Here is a 20,490-nt window from a genome sequence, read left to right as displayed (position 1 = left end):
AAAGGCTGTTCAAATGTGACTTTATTGTTTCTGAACAATTACTCCAAGTATTCGTGTAACACCATACCTAATCTATTAAGTATGGCTAGAGCTGTGTTTCTTTTGTGGAGTCATACCTGGCTTAACACCATGGCTGTAGTCATGTTTGACTGTACCTACTAAGAACCCAAACCAAGGATTTCTCTCACTTCCTTAGACCTGACCATGTGTGTACACAGCACAAGGGAAGAAGGAGAGACTGGTGGTTGACAGTGGCCAGCATTCCTTATCTCCTGATTCTCAAAGCAACACAATATTCTTTGACACTGCTCTTTCTCACCTTCAAATGAAAGTGTTGGAAAGACAACTTTACCCTTTCATTTTAATACATTTTAATCTCATGCTTTACTTTGTCACACTCACTTAGGCTTACTACACAAGACCTCCCAATGATGTTATTAAAATGTCGGCATAGTGATCAGGCTACTTTGAAGATCCTTCCTGGAAAAAAAAAATGGAGCAATTTTATCTCTATACATTTTATCAACTCATGCAGATAAAAAAGCCTCTTCAAACAAATGCCCAATAGAACAGGTATCATAAGAATTTATGTGGGCAGATAATTATGTTAATTTGTTGTCATTTTTATTATTGCCTTTTATTATTACTAAACTGTTGCCTATTAAAACAGATAAGTAATTTCCCCTTCACAAATATGAAATAATCTTCATGTTAATACATTTCTAAAATAAAGGTACTCACAATACAAGAAATGTTGCAAGCAATGCATGATTGTGTTTTGGCTCACAACAGAAGTGAGTATCTGGGGGTCACAAGGAGTACCTGCAAAACAGCAGGCCTTGGTAAGGTGCAGAACGACGTGTGGGAGCACATCAGACAACTGGGAAAGGGGTTTTTTGCATAAGATATGTATCTAGCAGATATAGGTTCATGATGGTTTTTTGTAACACTCCTCCATCTTCTATTGTTTACAATTCTGCATTGCCATATCACATCTCTCATCAGAGTGCACTACATTTGAGTCTGGGCTTGCGTCTAGCTGACACATCTCCAAGGCATCTGTGATTCTACAGGGGTGTCACAAGTACATATTTTTAATCCTTTCTTCTTTCCAGTCGTACTCCCGTTTCTGTTTATTAACTGCCACTCTTTAGAAATCCTGGGCTTGAAGATTTGCCACCTCCCTGTTTCTTTCTCTTGTTGTATGCTGCCTTCAATCTAAGCAACTAAATTAAGTCAGTGGCACCCAGCTTCTCTCTCAGGGTTTTCACCTGCTGCTTCTAGGCAGAAAAAAGAGCCGTTCTCCCCAGTCTGCAGCTGTAGGCTAATTATCTCTGGTCTGTCAGCAGAAAATTTAAAGAAATACACACTTTCACTCGTTTTGGTTTTTTTGGTTTTTTTCTTTCAAGTAAACCACAGGCCAAGTGTTCTCCATGTAATTTTTAATTTAACACTACTGGCTTCAGAGCCTGTACATAATAAATGAATTTAGCTGGGTAGGTTATGATTCATCTAACTCTTCTCCCCAGGCATCCAGTGGAGAATTCATGTACTCATTTGGGTCTTAGACTCCACAACAGAAGTCAGACACCTAAAATTTAGGTTTGAGCATTGCAATGCCCACAAGTCTTTCTGCATCTGGGGCACAGAGATGTAACTCAGCTCTGCCTGAGGCTGCTTGTCCTTCCCCCATCCCTTCAGACTGAAGTTTCCTGCACCACCTTTGCAAATAAATGAATGAAAGTTATTAAAGACATAGAGTGTCTATTTCCCTCATTCAGATTATAAATGTTTAATATTGTGTCTCTGATTTTAAGGGAAATTCAGCCTCATTTGTGAGGATACAGTTTTTCCAAAAGCAGGAAAAGTTTGATAAGAACTCCAGATGTATCAACAAGATAAGAAGCTTAGTATTCCTCTTCATAATATATGGAGGGAATAAAAAAATCAATTTTATTAATATGTGACAGTTTCCTTTAATGGCCCTTAAACATGAAATAAATAAGGTCACCCAAAGTTTACACCTGTGCTATTTGAACACCACTAAAAAAAGCATATGGAGCAATGCTGAATTCTCTGTTGACCTAGCAGTAATTTTATTCATGTTGCCAGCAGGAATACACTGCTTATTAATTAGTTTATTCATCCTTAACATTTTTTTTGCATTAGTTTATAAATAGACACTTCTAGATTAAATCAATCATTTGTCAAAGATCTGAGGGGTCAGCCATGTCCTTGTCAGAGAAACTGGTTAACACTGAATTTAACAGCTAAAAATTGTCTCTGCTAATGGAAGAGAAATAGGAATCCATCCAAATCTCATGGAAGTAATTCTAAAATAACAAGACAGAGCAGCGAGGCTTTCTTCTCCACCTTATAGTGGAGAACTGAAAGCAGTTGTAGACACCTAAGAAACTGAAGCCCATGGAAAAGACATATGGCATAGGATCCATCATGTGACTGCCTGGATGCAAAAAACCGAAGACATCTGAAAATGTCATCTGTGAATCTTAACTGTTGGTGGGAACATCCCTCACCCAGAGTTAAGCTTTTTGAAGTGCAAGGCCTCAGCTGTTTCCTTGGCACTTCCTGCTGACATCCTTGTCTTTGATGCCAGCACCAGCTCTGCCTCTTTTAGCATAAAGTACTTGTCTTTAACATAAGGATAGATTTTTACCTAAATCTTAAATGATTTTTAACTCTTGCTCCATTTTCCCCACTGTTTGTAATGTCATTTGGCTTAATAAATTTGGAGCTGTGATTGTTATAAAGTGCCCCAAATACTCCAGTGGGATGGTATTTTCTGCAGGTATTGTACCCTTTGCAAAAATTGTTCCTGCTGCCTGACCATTTGGCATAAGCCAGCTTGTTTTGTCTCAGTGGTAGAAGATGCACAAGTAAGTTGATTTCATAGATATGTTTACAACATTGTTCCTTTCTGCCTTTACTCTTTCTGAAAAAAAAAAAAAAAAAAAAAAAAAAAAAAAAAAAAAAGGCCATTGATTTCCCATTTATTTTCCACTGTTTGGATTTTAAGCCCTTTGTAGTTATATGAACATCAGGGGGATCTAAAACCACAGTGCTGAAAGAGTTAAGAATGTTTTAAGCAAAGAAAATATGTGTCCAGACTTGTTGAAGCTTTTAAAATGCCATCTAAAAATCAGTGTAGAGAAGTCAGCACCGGCTCTGCCACTGAACATGAAAGCAGCACTTTGGAAAGAGCACTTTCTTGTTCAAGTACTCTAAAAGTGTATTTTTAAACATCTGGAGCTGTGAAAGCTGTTCGGCTGAGACTGTTTGTTACAGGAGGAGGCAGGGGATGGCAAGCAGCCATGGGATCAACAACATAACACCTGGTTTCTGACCTAAAGTGGCTAAGAAACTGAACATCTCATCATTGGCAGCCACAGCTTCCCTGCAACATGATCTCTTCTCTGATATATTTGTGTAGCACTCTTTTCAGGCCTCCTGTAGGCTTTCGCTCCAGAAAAAAAAAAACAACAACCCTCTGAATTCTTTCTTTCCCTGTAGAAACTGGCAGAGAGACAAAAAGCAGAGTATGAAAGACAGTAAATGGATCTCAGCAGGAGGAGCCCTGTTCCCCTTACAATGACCAGCCAGCATGTCTGTTGCTCCAGTGCAGAAATTCAAGTTTTGTCTTTAAAATCACCAGGCGTCTTCTAGACCTCATGGATTCCCTAATTTTTCCTCCAGTTCCATATTATAGCATTCACGCTTCCTGCTACAGGGGTCTAACCATATCAAATGTTGCTCAGTCTGCCAGAAGGATTCTTTACAAGTGCTGGATATTTGTTTCAGTCCTACGCACTTCCATACATTTTTTGCAATAGTCGTGTACGAAGTCAGTGGGAATTACGCCTGCGTAGGGCAGAGCTGAATGCAGCCCCAGATTTACTGTGTCATCCAGTATTTGTAACACAATAGTGTTTGTCAAAGTGCCAGTGTGAAGTGCATGTGGATTTCAAACAGCTGTAGTGCTGCCATATGCTGCCCTTTGGTTAAGCCATGACTTAAAGTTCAGCTTCCCATTTAGAGCAAAAATTGACAGACTCATCTTTTTTTGGATCTTCAGAAGCAGTCAGGTTCTTTGTTCTGCATTTTCTCATCTGAATCTCTCTGACGTGCTGCTGACACCTCTCCCTGACATTGGTTCTGGAGGGTGCCTTGATTTCTGAAAAAAGAAACCTCTTGAAGGAGTCCACTGTCCACCTTTAGGGAAGTGTTTGGCATCTCAGCCCAAGGCAAAAGCTCAGAGGAGAGTGCGTTGCCTGCAAGACCCAATCTCCAACTTTAGGATGTGGCAAACTGAGACAATGTGAGAGTCAAATCAAACAAGATTTAAGCTGTGCAAGTGGGCTTGCAGTCTTCTCTGAGATGTGAACCATGCCCTCCATATTAAAGGGGAAGTCCCTAAATGTCAGGTTTGGGGATAACCTTGATCAACCTCTCTCACTGAACAACAACAGGATAATGCCTCTGCAGGTGACTGGTGAGCAGAGTTGCAGCCTGACTCCCTAGGCTGCCAGTTCATGACTTTTGGAAGCTTTTCTGAGCAACAGCTGTTTCATTTACTAAAAGTGATAAAACTCCAACAGAAAATAGCTGACAGGGTACTAACCTGAAATCATATAACCATAGCTCTGTTCTGAGTCATGCAAGCAGTGTATTTCAACCCAAGACTCCTACATCCCTGGTGAATGACCTAAACTGCATGTTTTCAGAGGTCATGGAGATGGTGACAGTCTGGTTGCTAACAGGGACTTTTAGGACGTGGGAAAGGACCCAGACTTAGCTCAGGGTGTGGTCTGTCTAAAAAAGATGGATTGAGAAATGAGGCAATTTGTTAGTACATGGGTGATTCATGTGGTTTGTGAGTAAAAAAAAAAAAGGATTAAGAGGGCTATTTGAGAAAGGAGTTTTTTGCATCTGGTTGGAAGATACAACAACAGAGTATTCAGAGAAATATTTCCTGTTAATATATTATAAAGGAAATATCCTGATTTTGCCATAGAGAAACATAGGTAGAAACCCCTTACGCTTTGCAACTGCAGCCAAAAATATAATCCTCTCTTTCTGGATAGGATAGCTAAGAGGTGCTGAGCAGTTTCAAATCCTGCTACTATTAATGCAAGTTTAAAGTGCTTTATCACCACTCAGGATGTTTTACAGGAGTAGTTTCTAAAATGCTGGGGACACAGTAACTGGCCAGGATGGCATCCAAACTGTTTCAATGCAGTTCCTCCTCAGCTTTTCTAAGGTTATACTAAGGTTATAATAGGAAAGAGCCATGTAATTTTGACTAGTAAACTATATATTCCCTCTCTCTTCCTTTTTAAGGGACAAAGCAAAACTAAGGGATAGTTCAAAGTACAGGAAAAAAAGTGTTGGAGCATGGAAAATTCACTAAATGGAAATAGACAGGGAAGCATGGGTACCACAAGAAAGAGAATGAGATGAATGAATTTTAACTTTTCTTTAAGGTAGAAGTATGCTAACAAGTGATAGAATTTAGGAGTTGATTTTCCTGTCTCAGAAGAAAGGAATAGAGAGATTCAAAAGTGGAAAGCTAAAAATTGATCAAAGAAAGCACTCTTTCATATGATGTGTGACTGAACTGTAAAACTCACCTCCACAGAAAGCCATACAGGCCTGGAATTCAGGGAGATTTTTTTAAAAAAATCATCATTTCAACACCCATTAAGAGTGCTCAGAGTTCTGATTTTTCACCGCCCCTGAAGAAAAAAAAACTTAGTACACTTGACGATTATGTTTAACTTAGAATAGCTGGCAATGGATAGGATATTTCCAAGAGCCCGTATTTCTAGGGGACTTGGAAATGTTACTGAATGGGTCTTATATTTTATAGGGATTTAATTGCCACCTGATTCATGTCTGTCAGCTGGTTGGTAATCAGGGGCCAAATTCTTCAGGGCACTGAAATGAGTTGGCTGCACCAACGAGAAACTTCATGCTGAAGAAATCACGGCTGGGTCAGCCGCTGCTCCAGGAGCCGGCAGTAATGTTAAGCGGAGCCATCAAACAGTAAGTAGGAAGTGTAAACCTTCACAGATCTCCAGAAAACAGCCTCTCCAGAGAGGGGCCGACCTCCGGGTCCGCAGGAGATACTGCTGCGACAGCCACAGCTGGCTGTCCCTGCATCCGTGATTCTCACCACCCGGGGAGCTTCCAAGGGTTTAATTAAGGCGGATCCTCCTCATTGTTCCTTGCAAAGCACGTCTGGCAGAGCGGTGCAGCAGATGAGCTAAGGCATGCCGAGAGCCCGGCATCAGCCCCCACGTGCCTCCCTTACGGGCTCAGCCCACTTCCAAGGAATCTTTCGCATTCCAAGCGGCTGCTCTCAGGGCCGTGCACAGAAAGCTGAATGGCTGAACCTCATTGCCGGCAGCTTCAGCCCAGCTCGCAGCCGCGGCCAGAGCTGGGTGAAACCCGTGCTTTGTGCAGCACGGATCAGCTCTCCCCTTTGGGAAGGACTTATCAAAGTGCAGGGGAGCGAGACCTCGCCACCTCCTCTCCGCCTCCCTGCGAGAGCCTCAGCAGCCCACAGCAATCCTTCCCTCAGCAGCCCACAGCAATCCTTCCCTCAGCAGCCCACAGCAATCCTTCCCTCAGCAGCCCACAGCGATCCTTCCCTCCCTGATTGCGACTGAAAGAGAAAACAAACCCGGTCTGTCTAACTTTGGTCAGCACTGATGGGGCCTTTCTGGAGCCAAGTGTGTAGGTTTTTCAATCCATCGGCAGAGTGACACAGCTAAAGTGCAGTGGTAAGATGTCTCTCAAAAAGCTGGGGCAAAAATGAGTCTCCCAAGTCTCATCTGGATGCTTGTAGGCACCAGTCTGTTAATGGTGCCTTGTGTAAAGAGGATGCTGTGGAAACATTGCAAGCAGCCAGCTACACGGGGAGACAAAATTGTTGTATAACTTGATAAATATAGTTCTGATGCTATCTTTGAAATATTTAGGCTGAGTAAAAAAATCCAAAGTAAAAACGTCTGCTGTTTTGAAATGCAGCACTAGAATGGTGTGGGGGGAGCTGGCATTTATGTCTTTTCTGCAGGAACAATGTCCTAGTATAAATCCCTTGTATTGTGTGTAATCACATAGGTTACACCTTTCGGTGGCCAAAGCATCCAGAATTCAGTTTTATCACTGCTTGTCATAAGAGACTGAAAGGACAAAGCTACATAAAAAAGCTGGCTGCCATCAGACTGGGGCACTGACTGTAAAACCAACAGCACTTTCTCCACTCCAGTTTTGAGCTGGCTTAAGGAAACAAACCAAAACCAAGCATTGGTTATTGCCAGAAGTCATTCTGTCTTTTTCAAATATGCTCACTCAGTTTTGCACTGCACATCAATAACTGCTTCTTAATTCTTCTCGAATTATGCTTTCCAAAGTGAACTGCTTACACTTTTTCTGAGAAGAAATAATAACATATTCGATACCTTTTCTTAAATTATAAGAAGAAAGACAAAGCAATCTGAGATATTTTTAGCTTGATGTATTGATAAATGGAAATGTAAAACCAAGTGGATTGAAACAAGCTATATTTAAATTGTATTTAGGAATTTTACTGCATGCTATTTTCCTTCAGATGCAACTGCATAAATACAAAAGGAAGAGATAAAGCCATATAAAAATTCAAACTAAAGCTGATTGAAAAATAAGGGGCTTATAAGAAAACACACTCTTGGTACAGGGACAGTTTCTGTGTTCCATCAGAACCTTATTTTTTTCAGGAAATGTCATCACCATCTGAAATCCAGAGACAGGCATATAAAGGGAGGACAGCCTAGGGCAACATTTGAAAAGAAAATTTCAGGGTGAGTAACAAAAAGCTTTGTCCAGAAATTAAACCTTATTTGGGAAGATATGAAGCCCCAGCGAGGGCTGGTGTGATGAGCAGGTGATCAGGGCATGGCATCTGGGTGTACAATAAACAGGCTGAAGGAAAGCAGCCAGAATTTACTCAACAGTGGGAATTTCAGAAAAGACCTACAGACCCAGCCACATGAATCTCTACAGCTTGGACACTGTTTTGAGGCCTGGAAAATTCAGATATGCTTTGCTGGTTATGCATGAAAAGAAAACATAACACATAATGAAGGGAAAGTGTGAAGCAAAGGCAGCACACACATGATTTTTAACTCTTTTGTCATCATTTGGATTTCCCCAAATCACAAGATCTTTTAGTGTGACAAACAATGGGCTCTTTTGGCCTCCTGGCCTCACATCCTCCCATATTTCTCATGGCAATGAAAGCTGAAGTGCTATGGATTCTGAATAATTACTAAATTATTCATGTGGCCATACATGTCCAACAGCTGAGTTTAAAGACAGTCAGAATTAGGTATGTTGAACGAATTAAGAGATTTGGAAAGACTAGAAACATAGCATGTGGGCATGAACAGATAATGTAATAACATTGCACAGCTGACCTGCTTGTTAAGCATAAGGAATAGAATTGAATGCAGCAGGAGGAAGGAATGAGTTTAAATATTAAAGAGAGGCCAAAAAGACTCATTAAAACATGAACAATTTTTATTACACATTTGCTAGTAATCCAACCTACTTTAATGAACAGATACAGCAAATTGCTGACAATGCTCAATAAAATACAAAATACAATTTTTATGGCATTGATAGCAGTATTTTATAAAAGCAAGTCACTGTTGGTATGTTTTTGAGTACAATCTTCATAATATTCAGAACAACACTCTTATAAAGCATTTTCTCATAGCTGAGGGCTATAGTAAAATCTGTATGAGTATTGCTTATGTGTGTGCAATTCTGAACTGTGATAAGTAGGATCAGATATCAAACTGAACTACGCTAATTTATATCCACTGAAGGTCTGATCTAGAAGCAGATATCCTCCCACCTTCAACGAATTCCCCATATTATTAATTTAATAATTGCACTTCTTCAGCAGTCTAAGCACATGATGGTTTTTCAATGCACTTATGAAAACACAAGTTGTATTCCAGCTATGACAGCTGTGCACAAGTTCTCTGCTTTTTGGAGTTTGACTAGTCCTACAGTTCTTGCAGATCCTTGATGTCTTTTTCACAGGATCTGAGGTTGCAGAAAGCACTGAGTTCTGGCCTGGGTTCTCCTCCCTATTTAGGCTCATTCTCCTCTCAGTTTCTAGCAGAACAACCTGGCCTGATCTCCTTACCCACCTGAAATAACCAATACTTATCAAACACTACACTTGCTTTTCATCTGTCAACACTTGTCTTGTCTTCTGCAAGTTTTCCACCAAAGCCTTCCCCAGAGCTGTGAAGACCCTGTTTCTCTACCTCCACAGCTGCCACCTTGCTCTGATTCATCCCTGGATTTTGTCATTGCAGATCTCCCTGAAGAAAGTCACTGCTCAGAAAGTCACTGCCCTCTCACACATTTTCCCTCTCTTGCCTCATCCCACTGTTCCACAGGCCTTCTTCCAGAAGCAGCCACCAGCAGCTCCACCTCCTCATCCTCACTGTGTATGGGCAGGCTCTTGCCCCTCCCTCTCAAGAGGGTTTCCTATGGATTGCATTATGCCTTAATTACGCATCGAAGTATTTGCATGAATCATGTGAAAGACGGGTGTTATTATTATTTTGTTTCATAGACGATAGCTCAGTCAGCTGAATCCAGCACCATTTGGATTATGAATAGCACAGCCATTAATACACTGTGGTATATGCGCCAACATCCATTTTTTTCCAAAACAAATATTACTTGATTTCTGGTCTGATGCTTCATGTAATGACATACCAATTGTATAAGGAGTGTGTTTGGTGTTTTCAAACTCTGGGCATTTTCCCCACCAAAATTTGTATTGTGGCTGTGAAGATGGAGAGCAGCAGTTAGAAAGACTGAATTTTCATTGTCCTTTATTTTGCTAACCACTACAAAATTTTAAGCTTTTCTGCAAAAAAAAAATTTATGGTGCCCATAGAAACAAAACAAGTGTGCTGCTGACTGAGTGAACATTTGATCAATGCATCACAGCAAAGCTAAAGAGACAGGCTGAACAAGAGGTACAAGGTTTTAAACCAAGACAGTAACATTGTTATGCTTACTTTGTGAGGCACTATTTTATATAACAGACCCTAATTCCACTCTAGATGGATAACTACTGTGAATTATAATTTTATTTTCCACTTAGTGGAGCCTATTGACTTGGACTAGCTCTTGCCAGAGAACCAGTTTTGTAATAAAGGCAGTAAATTCTGATTTTGTGCGTGTTTGATAATTAATAGTGAGGTGTCAGCAGCAGGAAAAAATGAAAGTATTTTTTTTCCTCTGCAAGTTATAAAAGATGGGTTGTAAGACAATGAGTTTATGATGAGTGTCTAAGGCATCTTTTATTAAAATGAGTTCAGCAACTCAGTGGAGGTTCTGATCTGTTTGGGAAGATATGCGTGCAAGGCACTCCTGTTAACCAAGCATCCTTGGCCCCAGGCATAAATATACAGATAGTTATTACACTGGCAAGGATTTTCCCCTCCCAGTGGAGACAGTTTTTTAGCAACAGCAATTTTCCCTTGTTGCTAAGACAGTGGAAAAATAGGTGTCCATGGGTGTCAGTATACATGCTAGTTATAAATATATATAATAATATATGTTTATTATACTTGGGAAAAAAAGGCACAGTAATGAAAACACCATGTAAACTTGACACTATTGAAATATTTGTTTATCAACAGCTTCCAGTATTTAACAAGGATTAAAATACAAACAATAGCCTTGGCCTTAACTGAGCTAGAGCCACAGCTCTAACAGATGGCTGTGCCAGACAGGCTTTCAGCACAGACCAGACCTGAGCACCTCACAGCAGATGAGGATGTGGGAGCCCTCACGACAACCAGCAGAGATCAGCAAGTGGAATTGCCTGTGTGCAACCATGGAGCAGGGAGTGAAACCACAATCCAGCTGAGTATCTGTGTGCTCAGAGAACACAAGGCTATCTCCTTTGAAGTGGCTTAACAGACATAAATAGAGGATTAGGCCCAAGATTTACTGAGATGCCAGAGGATGCTCACATGCTTCACTGTTATGCCTTCTGCTGGACCAAATCTCCAAGGTCATCTGTACCAGAGCCAAGAGGTGAACCTAAGTGTCACTGTGACTTTCCCCTTAAGGTCAACTTCCAGCACAGATTCTGTGAACTGGATCTCCAAAATGATCTGCAACTGCAAGAAGTCATACTAGTTCAACCATCTCCCAGTCCAGGGGTTTCTGTACATCCCATTTCAGAGTACTCGTGTCATTGTGACACGCCAAGTGTCCTAGCCATACTGTCATTTTTCTCTGATTATTCAGAAAATAATAAATAATTTGACAAATAGGAACGGCATGACCCATACTAAAAATAGCTAACTGTGAAATTTCTATGGCTAATTGGCATCTGTTGTTAAAGTGACAAATGCATATTTGCCCTCTGTAGACCTTCCCACCTGTTACTCCATGGGCCATCATACCATATATGTACTGCTAACAAAACAGAAAGGTGCTTCACTTTCAGGGTGATTAGGCTTTGTCAGAAAATTAAGGTACTATTTATTAAAATAATTTGTTACCCTAGTGAAAATTAGGGCAGCAGAACCAGAGGAATTGTATTAAGGCTTGTGCTACCTGCACGTTTGCCCCCATCTCCCCTAGGCTGCAGTAAAAGAACCAAGAAGTGATGTCTTGACTTTGCAGCACTTCCAATCCTTTGTCATCCTCCCAATATCTTTCATCTCCCGTCCCTTCTTGCTCAGCCCTGTCACCCCAGGCTCACCACTGCCCCTCCTCAGGAGAAACCGTATCCAGAAGGCTTCAGGTTTGTTTTTTTTTTCTCGGATCCTGCCCACAGAGTACATCTGCCACATAATGTCTGGGAATTATTTATGTGGTTGTACTCTCAACTCCAAGATCATCCAAGAAACCTGGCTACTGCATCTAACTGCAGTTCACTGACTTCCAAGGGCATAAGATGCCCAGGTGCTTTCTAAAATCTGCTGATATATGGAAGTGAGAATTTGAAAGAAGTAAGTTAACAGAAGTCAGTGTACTCTAAGGAGATTTCCTATAAACTACTAGCAGTCAAGTTGGAGAGAGGAGGGTGAGGAGGAAGAGAGAGACAGGAGGGAGGCAGGCAGGCAAGCTTGGTGACTTATTTATTTTCATCCTTTAAAAAAGAAAAAAAATTGCAAAACTAAAGAAGAAAATACTTAGAAGGCAAGGTTTCCATAGGAAAAAAATATTTTATTTTTTTAAGAACAAATTCAGTTTGAAACAGACGTGGAATGTGATTTTCATAATTTTCATTTTCTGGGAACTAATTGCAATGTGGAACTAAAGCAGATTTCAAACTTATGACCGGCTAGTTTTAATACAGAATGAAACAAACAAACAAAACCAAAAAATAAAATTTAAAAAAAAGGAGAAAGAAGAAATTATTTATAACTCAAGCATAATACTGTGTTACTTACAAACTGGACAAAGAAATTCTTAAATAAATATTCATGGTACACAATTTCAGCACAAATATGCGGCAATTTGGCAACCTTTTATATAATTTTTTCCTCAATACAGTGCAAAGGGGAATGACACTGCCTTTAAACAAGCTGTAGCTAAATACATTGCAAAATTCAAATTTTATACAAAACATCTTGCTCAGACTTTATAAAAAACCAACATTGCTCTATATACACAATCTGGTTAAGAAAAGCCTTTTTTATCTTGTTTTCATGTGGATTTTTTAATTATTTAAAAATGTGAATAAGGCTACTGTAACACCCCAAATCCATATACAGTAAATCTGAACCTATTTACAGCATCTTCACTTAGACATGATGGTGCAAATTCCAATTTGGGTGACTAGGGATGATCATACAAGCAAGGCATTTACAGTAACTTTTCAAAGCTGGACCAACGTCAAAGAAAGGAACAGTTGGTAGATTGTCATAATTCTGCACCAGACACAAAACAGACGCACAGTACATTTTTTTTTTTCAATTGGTTGCAGGTTGCTCTTGAGCAATTAGTCTGATTTTTTTTCACAGTTTAGTATATAACTAGAATGTAGCCAACTGATGAAGCATAGATATGATTTAATAAAAATAAGGATCAGTAAGTCCATCTTTTCCCTTCCCCTCCCCCAAAATAAAATCTTAATGACTTACAAGAGAACCTTGTATGGATGGATTCATAGAAAAGAAGGGTTGTTGAAAAGAATTACATATGTACTGTAGTTAGTCACCATGGTAACCTTCCACAGAACCATGGGTTGGAATTTTTTTTGTTTTTTGTTTCTCTCTTTTGGACCAACATCCCAATGTTATCTTCAGATTCAGAAAACAAAGAGAGTGATCATTTCTACGACAGATATTTTTCTTTTCTTTTTTTTTCTTTTTTTTTTTTTTTTTCTTGCAGGTGCTCACCAGAGGTCTGAGAACCCTAAAATGCTGTTGCTACATTTTCTTTCCAAATCAGAAAGCGAAGTGTTACCATAGTAACATGACTATGTTAGAAATGTCTATTTGCATAGCACATATAAAAGTAGAGGTTTTTTTTTTTTTTATTTCCTCCCTAGGCTGGGAGTTTTAGGGGAATAGCCATGCTAAAGAGAAAACTTTAACCTGAAAACCCCCTCTACGAACCTCAACACAATCTACAGAACACATCAGCCTGTAAGGCAAGGGAAAACACAACACAGAAAATAAATGCCGGCACATCTTGTTGCTGTTAAATATGTGATGCATTAACAATGAACTCCTGATATTTTGGACCTTATATTTTCTACTTTCCTCTTACAAGATGCTTTGGAATTTTTTTTTTAACTATGCTCCCACTGGTGGTTTAGGATAGCTGTTTTTTTTTTCCCCCAGAAGTATTTTATGTTTTTTTAAAATGTGCGAATATGCATACATATATATACATACGTATGCATATATACTTATATATGTGTGTATATACATAGACACACACACACACATATATATGGAAAATGATGACAAGTTAAGACTATGCAATTGCCGCAAATGAATTTCACATCTTCTGGTGTAGATTCTGTGCAATCTCAAAATATATATTAGTAAAAAAATCCAAACCAAAAGTAAGAAAGAATGAACAAAAGAAAAACTCTCACTTTATATCCCTTGTGTTCTATACACCTAATATAAATAAGACATATTTTCCTTCTCCATCTCAGTGTCATAATTTATTTTACTCTTACGGACTGCCAGAGGTTTGCCATATGTGCTTTAACTTTGCAACAGAGCACCAATGAACTGCTGTGTCAGTCAGTACCTACACTCACTGTGCAGGGACAGCACTACAATAAGCCAAAGTGCCAAAAGGGTCAGTCACAGAGAAATTCTGCCTTAGAGATGAGCAAGGTTTTGTGTTTTGTTGTTTGCTTTCCCCACAACTTTATCAGTGATAGAATTATAGCTCATTTGACCCACTGGCTTATAATCATCTTGGGCACTTGGCTCTCAGTTATTTTCTTAAATGCTTTCCCTGTGTTTAGTATAATGTGATAGTATAGCAGCTGAGTCTGCTTAAAAGTCATCCAAGGCAGACTATGTTTTTGCTACAGCTTCAAAGCTGTGTATTTTATTGCCAGTACCACAACAGCCCTGCCCTAATACATCCTCAGTGGCCTGCTATTGTCTTGTCTTCTTCAGGCTTGTTGACTTACTAACAATACCCCTTTGTTCTACTGTATTGAAGGTACTATTTTTTTCTGCACACTGGTATTTGATAACCGTGAATTCCTTCAAATGCAGCCTTAATCCACTGCACATGTTATTGTGTTTCCTACTTGCCTCTTAAAACTTAGCATACCAAAGTGCTGTGCTACCTAAATGCATTTTTTTTTTCTTCCCAGCTTCTATTTCTGAGGCAGTAATATTCAACTGCAACCTTAATCAGCCCTTCCCTCCACCACCCAGTCCTGCTCTTGACTTTGTTGACAGCCTAACTTTTTGGCTGGAAGGCTCCTTACTATCAAAAACAATTTTTATAAATGCATTACCCATTCGAGTGAGGCTGCTGCAGCAGATGGATGGAGTGCGGATCTCCAAACATTAATGTTCCATTAGTGATTCAGGAGGTGGAGTGAAAGGAAATCTTATGTGAAGGATGGCAGAGCCCCGGATAACAGAAACAAATGGAACAGTGACGGACTAAAAGCAAGAGAACTTTAACAAGTCTTACTTAGACACCAAGGTCTGTATGACAAATCCAGTACGCACTGAGAGAGACACACAAAAGTCAGAAGATTGCATTTCAAGCTTGATATATCCTGGAGCACCTTGCCAGGATGCCTAGAGCTATTAACATCCACAGATTGCTCCATCTTCCCTTGGCTTTTGTACATGCCTGAATGCCCACAGCACATGGCTTTGAGGATGATGAATGTAACAAGAGTACAGCAATCAGAATGGGCATCTTCTACATAAAGTCTTCCAGCTTTTAGTGAATACTTATTCACCGAGATAGGGATTCTACAGACTAGGTAAGCTGTCCAGCTCGCGTCGGTTCCTGGAGAAAGAGCTGTTGCCTTCTCCCCCCTGTGCTTAAGTCAATGCTAGCGCACAAGGCGTCATCACAAACCCCAACAGAAAGCATCTGACCAGTGAGTTTCCTCTACGACTCAACTGTACCACAGAGCTGGTTGTGTGTTCCTCAGACCTTGTAATAAATGTTTGCTGGACTCTGAGGAGGCATCTCTTGAACTATGTACACCGGATGTCCATAGTCGCCGCTGACCTTTTCATAGTGGGGGCAAAAGACACTGTCTGCAGTCCTTAGAGGAATGATAATGTCACTGGGCTCAGAACCATTGTTGTTGCCACTGCGTTTTGGGGTGGCTAATGTACTAAGTGATAGAGTTGTCGTGTGTTGCGGGGAATGCTTCCTGTGTCTTCTCCGGTACTTCAACAAAAGAACCACCAAAGTGATGATGATGACGATGAAAATGATGCACCCTGATGCAATCCCTGCAAATAAGGCCACCTCTGAACCCAGTATACTGGAATGCCCAGCCTTACTGCCATCTGTGCTAGATCCTGGAAAGAACGGAAATACAATAGACAAAAGTTATTGCCATCCTGTGACCCATTTACGTTGCTTAAAAATGTGTAGAGTAAGCAAGACTGGAAGAATTAACTGACAGCTAAACTTTGACAAACCAATTACCCTGTTAGATAGCTAAATGCAAACAGCCGAAGTCAGCAATCAATATAAAGCAAGACTTTGTGCCTGTTGGTCTCACTTTTGTGTTGCTCCCAAACCACCCTGTTTCATACATCATCATCCATCAGCGGCGAGAACTGTCACTGACAAGGCAGCCTTTGATGCACACGGCATCTTTTAACAGATGCAGGCCAGCCCCAGGCACAAGAGAGGGGTGGGATAGGGAAAATAACACAGGGAAATGACAATTCTCAGAACAACTGGTACCGTTCAGTGCCACGCTGCTCCCTCTGCTATTTTATCTTTCACATATTGATTTAAGTTAAACCATCCTTAGTGCCTCTTTACAAGGACTCCTCCTGCTTGGAAATGAAACTAAGGAGCTTGAGCTAGCATGGGAGACAAGCAGAATAGTTATGGCATGTCTCTTAGTATTAACTTACATTTACTTAAAAGAGAACAATACCATGCAGCTCATGTGCTGAACAGCCTGTTGAATATTTGCTGCTTATCACACCATCATATTATTTGTCACAAAAATTACATGAATGCTCATTGACACTTTTTCACTTTTAACCTATTTCCCTCTCTTGATGTTCACTCACAATGGAAAAATGATACAGATGCTATATTCACATAATTGTTAAATCTTCCCACCAAAGCCTCTGCAGGGATCAGCTGAAGCCACTCACTGTATCAAAAATTCATTAGCCCAGTAACTAAAGACACAGCTGGCAAGGAAAACTAGTGGCCTTTTTTGGGAAAATTAGAATCACTTGTCAGCAAAGTTTTGCTTTGTAGCATTGCTAATTACTGAATTTTCTTCTGGACAGCGTGATTCTTAAGAGTTAGGTTTTCTCTTGTTCACACTATGAGTGAAATGCATCCTGAAGATATTTGTTTTAAATCATCTATTTATTTTGTTTAGATAATTATTTAAAAAAGGCAAAACAAAACAAAAACAAAACCCCAAAACTTTACATGTAGTAGAAGACCAGCCATACATGTCTAGACTTCATATGGTCAGCTAAAACATCAGGACATTAATTATAGATGCCCTGAAATAAACTTTATAAATGGCTGTCAAGAATCACTTGGTAATGTATTATGCGGGAAGAGAAAGAGACTTGTTTATCTGCCAGAGTACTAAATGTAAGGCAGCACTGACCACTGTAAAGCTACTTAGCAAATGTCCTATCCAAAAATTTTCCTGTAAATGAGAGACACTGTTACAAGATGTAATTAACTTCTACAGCAGAGTGAAAGAGGGGAGAGAGCAGCTATTGCCAAAACTTGCAGCTCCCACACACTATCCACCAGGGCAATCAGAACTGGCCTTTGCTTCATCTCACGATGAAAACATTTGCTTTTCTTGCATGTTAATGGTAAAAAAACCCACATTTGGGACATAGGAGGAGACGACTTTGCAGGGCAAAGTCCCACCACACCTACCTGAGTGGTCCTTCACAAAGGGGCTGGTGGTAGAACTCTTCCCATTGGTGCCAGCTTCCTGCTCAGGGCGCTTGGTGGGATCCGTGTGCCGGGGCTGCCCTGCTGAGTTGGGATCTGGGGAGAGAAAGAGGACTCATGCAGCTTTGGCACTTGATGGTATGGAGCCTTACAAGCTGGCTCTAGGTACCTCGTGAGACACAAGTGGTTTAACAGAAGAACCTTTATGCAAAGGACTGGGAGATATAAGAATGCAATTTTCCTTTTAAAGCAAAATGGTTATATTAGTTATTTCAGGTTTAAATTGTGAGGCCATCTGCAGAAACTATAGGGTCTCCTGTAATTGGCAAGAAAAGCTTAGCAGATGACATTTCAGTTTAACTGAGGAAGTTGATTGACTACTGAACCAACTTCTACTTAGAAGAATAATTCTTTCTTCCTGCACAATAGGTTATCTATATGTGAAAAGAGACAATGAACAAAAACCTCTCTGTAATCAGAATTCATAACAAGCAAACTATAGAAATATTAGCTTCCCTCTTTTCATGTATTTTAAATAATTCTGCAGCAGAGTTGTGGCTTTTGTTTTTAAAATAAAAATAAAAATGACTGAAACACACTACTCCCAGGCGACCTTTCCTTCTAGGGATCTCTTCAATGAAGAGATCTTATTACACTAACCCTCCTTCTGTAGAAATCTGTCAGTAGCTGAGGAAGAGAAAATAGGTTGTGCTTTCAGACTATAAGGGAGGAATGACCACACTAGGCTCGACTGGCTCTCTGCTCTACACTGCTAAAAGAATCCTGAAAACTAAAAAGGACATTGAGACCGATCAAAGTGATTTCATGAAACAGCAGATGGTCTTTACCTTGTCCAACTTTCATGAGGATCTTCATGGTTTTTGTCTGGCACACCCCTCCCTCCTGGTTATCCAGGCCCTCCAAAGACCCATTTGATGTTGCTGATTAAAAATAAAAGAAAAATAAATAAAAATAAAAATAAATAAAAATCAGGAAATCAACAGGCAAAGTGATGTGAATATGAGTGTCTGAAAGCAGGGATCTTTCAGTCTACCAGGACCTGTTTTTGTTGCTCAGGCTGACCTATGGAAAGTTGTGAAATGTTGAAAGCCAAAGGAATGAATACACTGGTAAGCTGTACAATATATACAAATGGAGGAATGTGTTATCAAGGTTTCAAATTTACCCAGCAGCCTTTTATTTTCCTATGCACAATTGACTGACTGACTGGGACAAAAACACACCATCTTGCTAAAAAGGTGATGGAGTCAGCTGAAAAGGAAGCTCTGGCAGGCTCAGAGGAGAAAAGCACTGAAAAATCACTCTTTTTTTCCCCCTCCCAACAATATCTTTATAATCACCATGTTACACCTGCTTCCTCTATTACAAATCTCCTGCTGGAATAAGTGAACGCATACAAAAGACCCAGGTGAAAGCTAAGATTCTGAACTGATTGGAAAACCATTTAATATTTTAAAGCACAATCTCACTTTTCTCAGCATTGAGGAGCCTCTGCGGGGGCGGGGGGCAAAGGGGAGTACGCTCTACTCCCAGGGAAACCTTTCAGCTCACACAAACAACGGGCTGCTTTCCCCTGTGCCGGTATTGTTCTTGCTTATCTAGGTGCCAGCCGGAGCCACGCGATCCGGGCGCAGGCTGACACTGCCGGGCCATGCACCACTCCCTTGGAGAACCCACGAGGCTGAATCACGGTGCATGGGTGCGCCGCTGCCGCCCCAGCCAGCTGCTGGTTGCAAAACAGCTGCTGGCAAAGGATTCGGCAGCTCCTCAGCAGGAGGTATTGCGGCCACTGCGCTGCACTGGCCACCGGCCACCATGAGCGGGGCACAGCTGCAAACGGTGGGCCGTGCATTCTCTATGCAGGGAATGCGCCGGGGGTTTTCCTACCCTGGTTGTCCTGGGCATGGAAATTTCACTGTCATTTCTTGGAGCTGTTTATCTGAGGCCCAGAATAAACTTATGAGAGGGTGTACTGGGCCACCAACTGGAGAAAACACATGGGAAATGGGATGTCAGGGAGCTCGGTGCTTGGCATGGCGGGGTGGTGGTGAACTGCTTAAGCAGCACATGCCTCCCTCTGCCCCTCTCCTTTCAGCCTGTGGGCTTTACACTCTTCAGGTCTTTGTTTTCAATTCTCGCTCCTTCTCTTTCACCTTCCTTGAGGATTTTCTTTCAAATGCAGTCTATGTATATTTCCTTTTTCCTTCACAATGTCTTCCTACCCCCATGGCAGTATTTTTCTTGCTCTAATCTTCTCTCTAGCCGTAAAGATATAAACCCCATACTGCTGAACCCTGCTTCCTAGCCTTTGATCTGAGTCTTGTTTTTGTTCCACTTCTGACTCTTTTGTGACCAACTCGAATTACAGCCACCATACAAACTTCCCAAACTGTGCTTTCTTTTCCTAAAATTCCCTTCTCCTAATACGTGGTCCCTCCCAGTTCCACCTCTTGTTCCCTCCCCCCTGTAAAAACATGACAATAGCTGTATGGCAGAAAGACTTTTCAAAATACAAAAGAGCACGTTGAGTAATTTAAGATAAAAGCTGATCTGAAATGTGTCACTGCATTGCCAGGCTTGGAAAATAATGGAGACATATAGTTTTGTTTTCTTTTGGGTTTTTTTGGTTTTTTTTTTCCCCAGAGGGAAAAAAAAAATCAATACCAAGAACCCATCCTGGACATAAATCAAATGTGTCTTTGCTGAAAGTGTTTTTTATGATCTATTTGCCAATGTACCAGCACAAGGACACAGAGAAAAAATGCAGTAAATAGAAATATC

At 40.5% G+C, this 20,490-nt stretch overlaps 1 protein-coding gene across 1 annotated transcript in view; it reads right to left on the bottom strand.

The window, feature by feature from the left end:
• Nucleotides 1–13,443: 13,443 nt before the first annotated feature.
• Nucleotides 13,444–20,490, bottom strand: part of EFNB2 (ephrin B2) — a 41,264-nt gene continuing 34,217 nt past the window's right edge. The window contains exons 3-5 of the mRNA XM_041468558.1: nt 18,537–18,629; nt 17,671–17,784; nt 13,444–16,091 (exon numbers count right to left, since the gene is read on the bottom strand). Of these exons, the coding sequence (XP_041324492.1) occupies nt 15,709–16,091; nt 17,671–17,784; nt 18,537–18,629 (590 nt within the window). The 3' untranslated portion in view covers nt 13,444–15,708. The remainder of the gene's footprint in view (nt 16,092–17,670; nt 17,785–18,536; nt 18,630–20,490) is intronic.

This window comes from Pyrgilauda ruficollis, unplaced genomic scaffold (genome assembly GCF_017590135.1).
Source record: "Pyrgilauda ruficollis isolate IOZ18807 unplaced genomic scaffold, ASM1759013v1 scaffold22, whole genome shotgun sequence".
NCBI classification, from domain to species: domain Eukaryota; kingdom Metazoa; phylum Chordata; class Aves; order Passeriformes; family Passeridae; genus Pyrgilauda; species Pyrgilauda ruficollis.
Note: the sequence above shows the minus strand (reverse complement) of the source record. Positions and strands in the feature narration are given on the sequence as shown.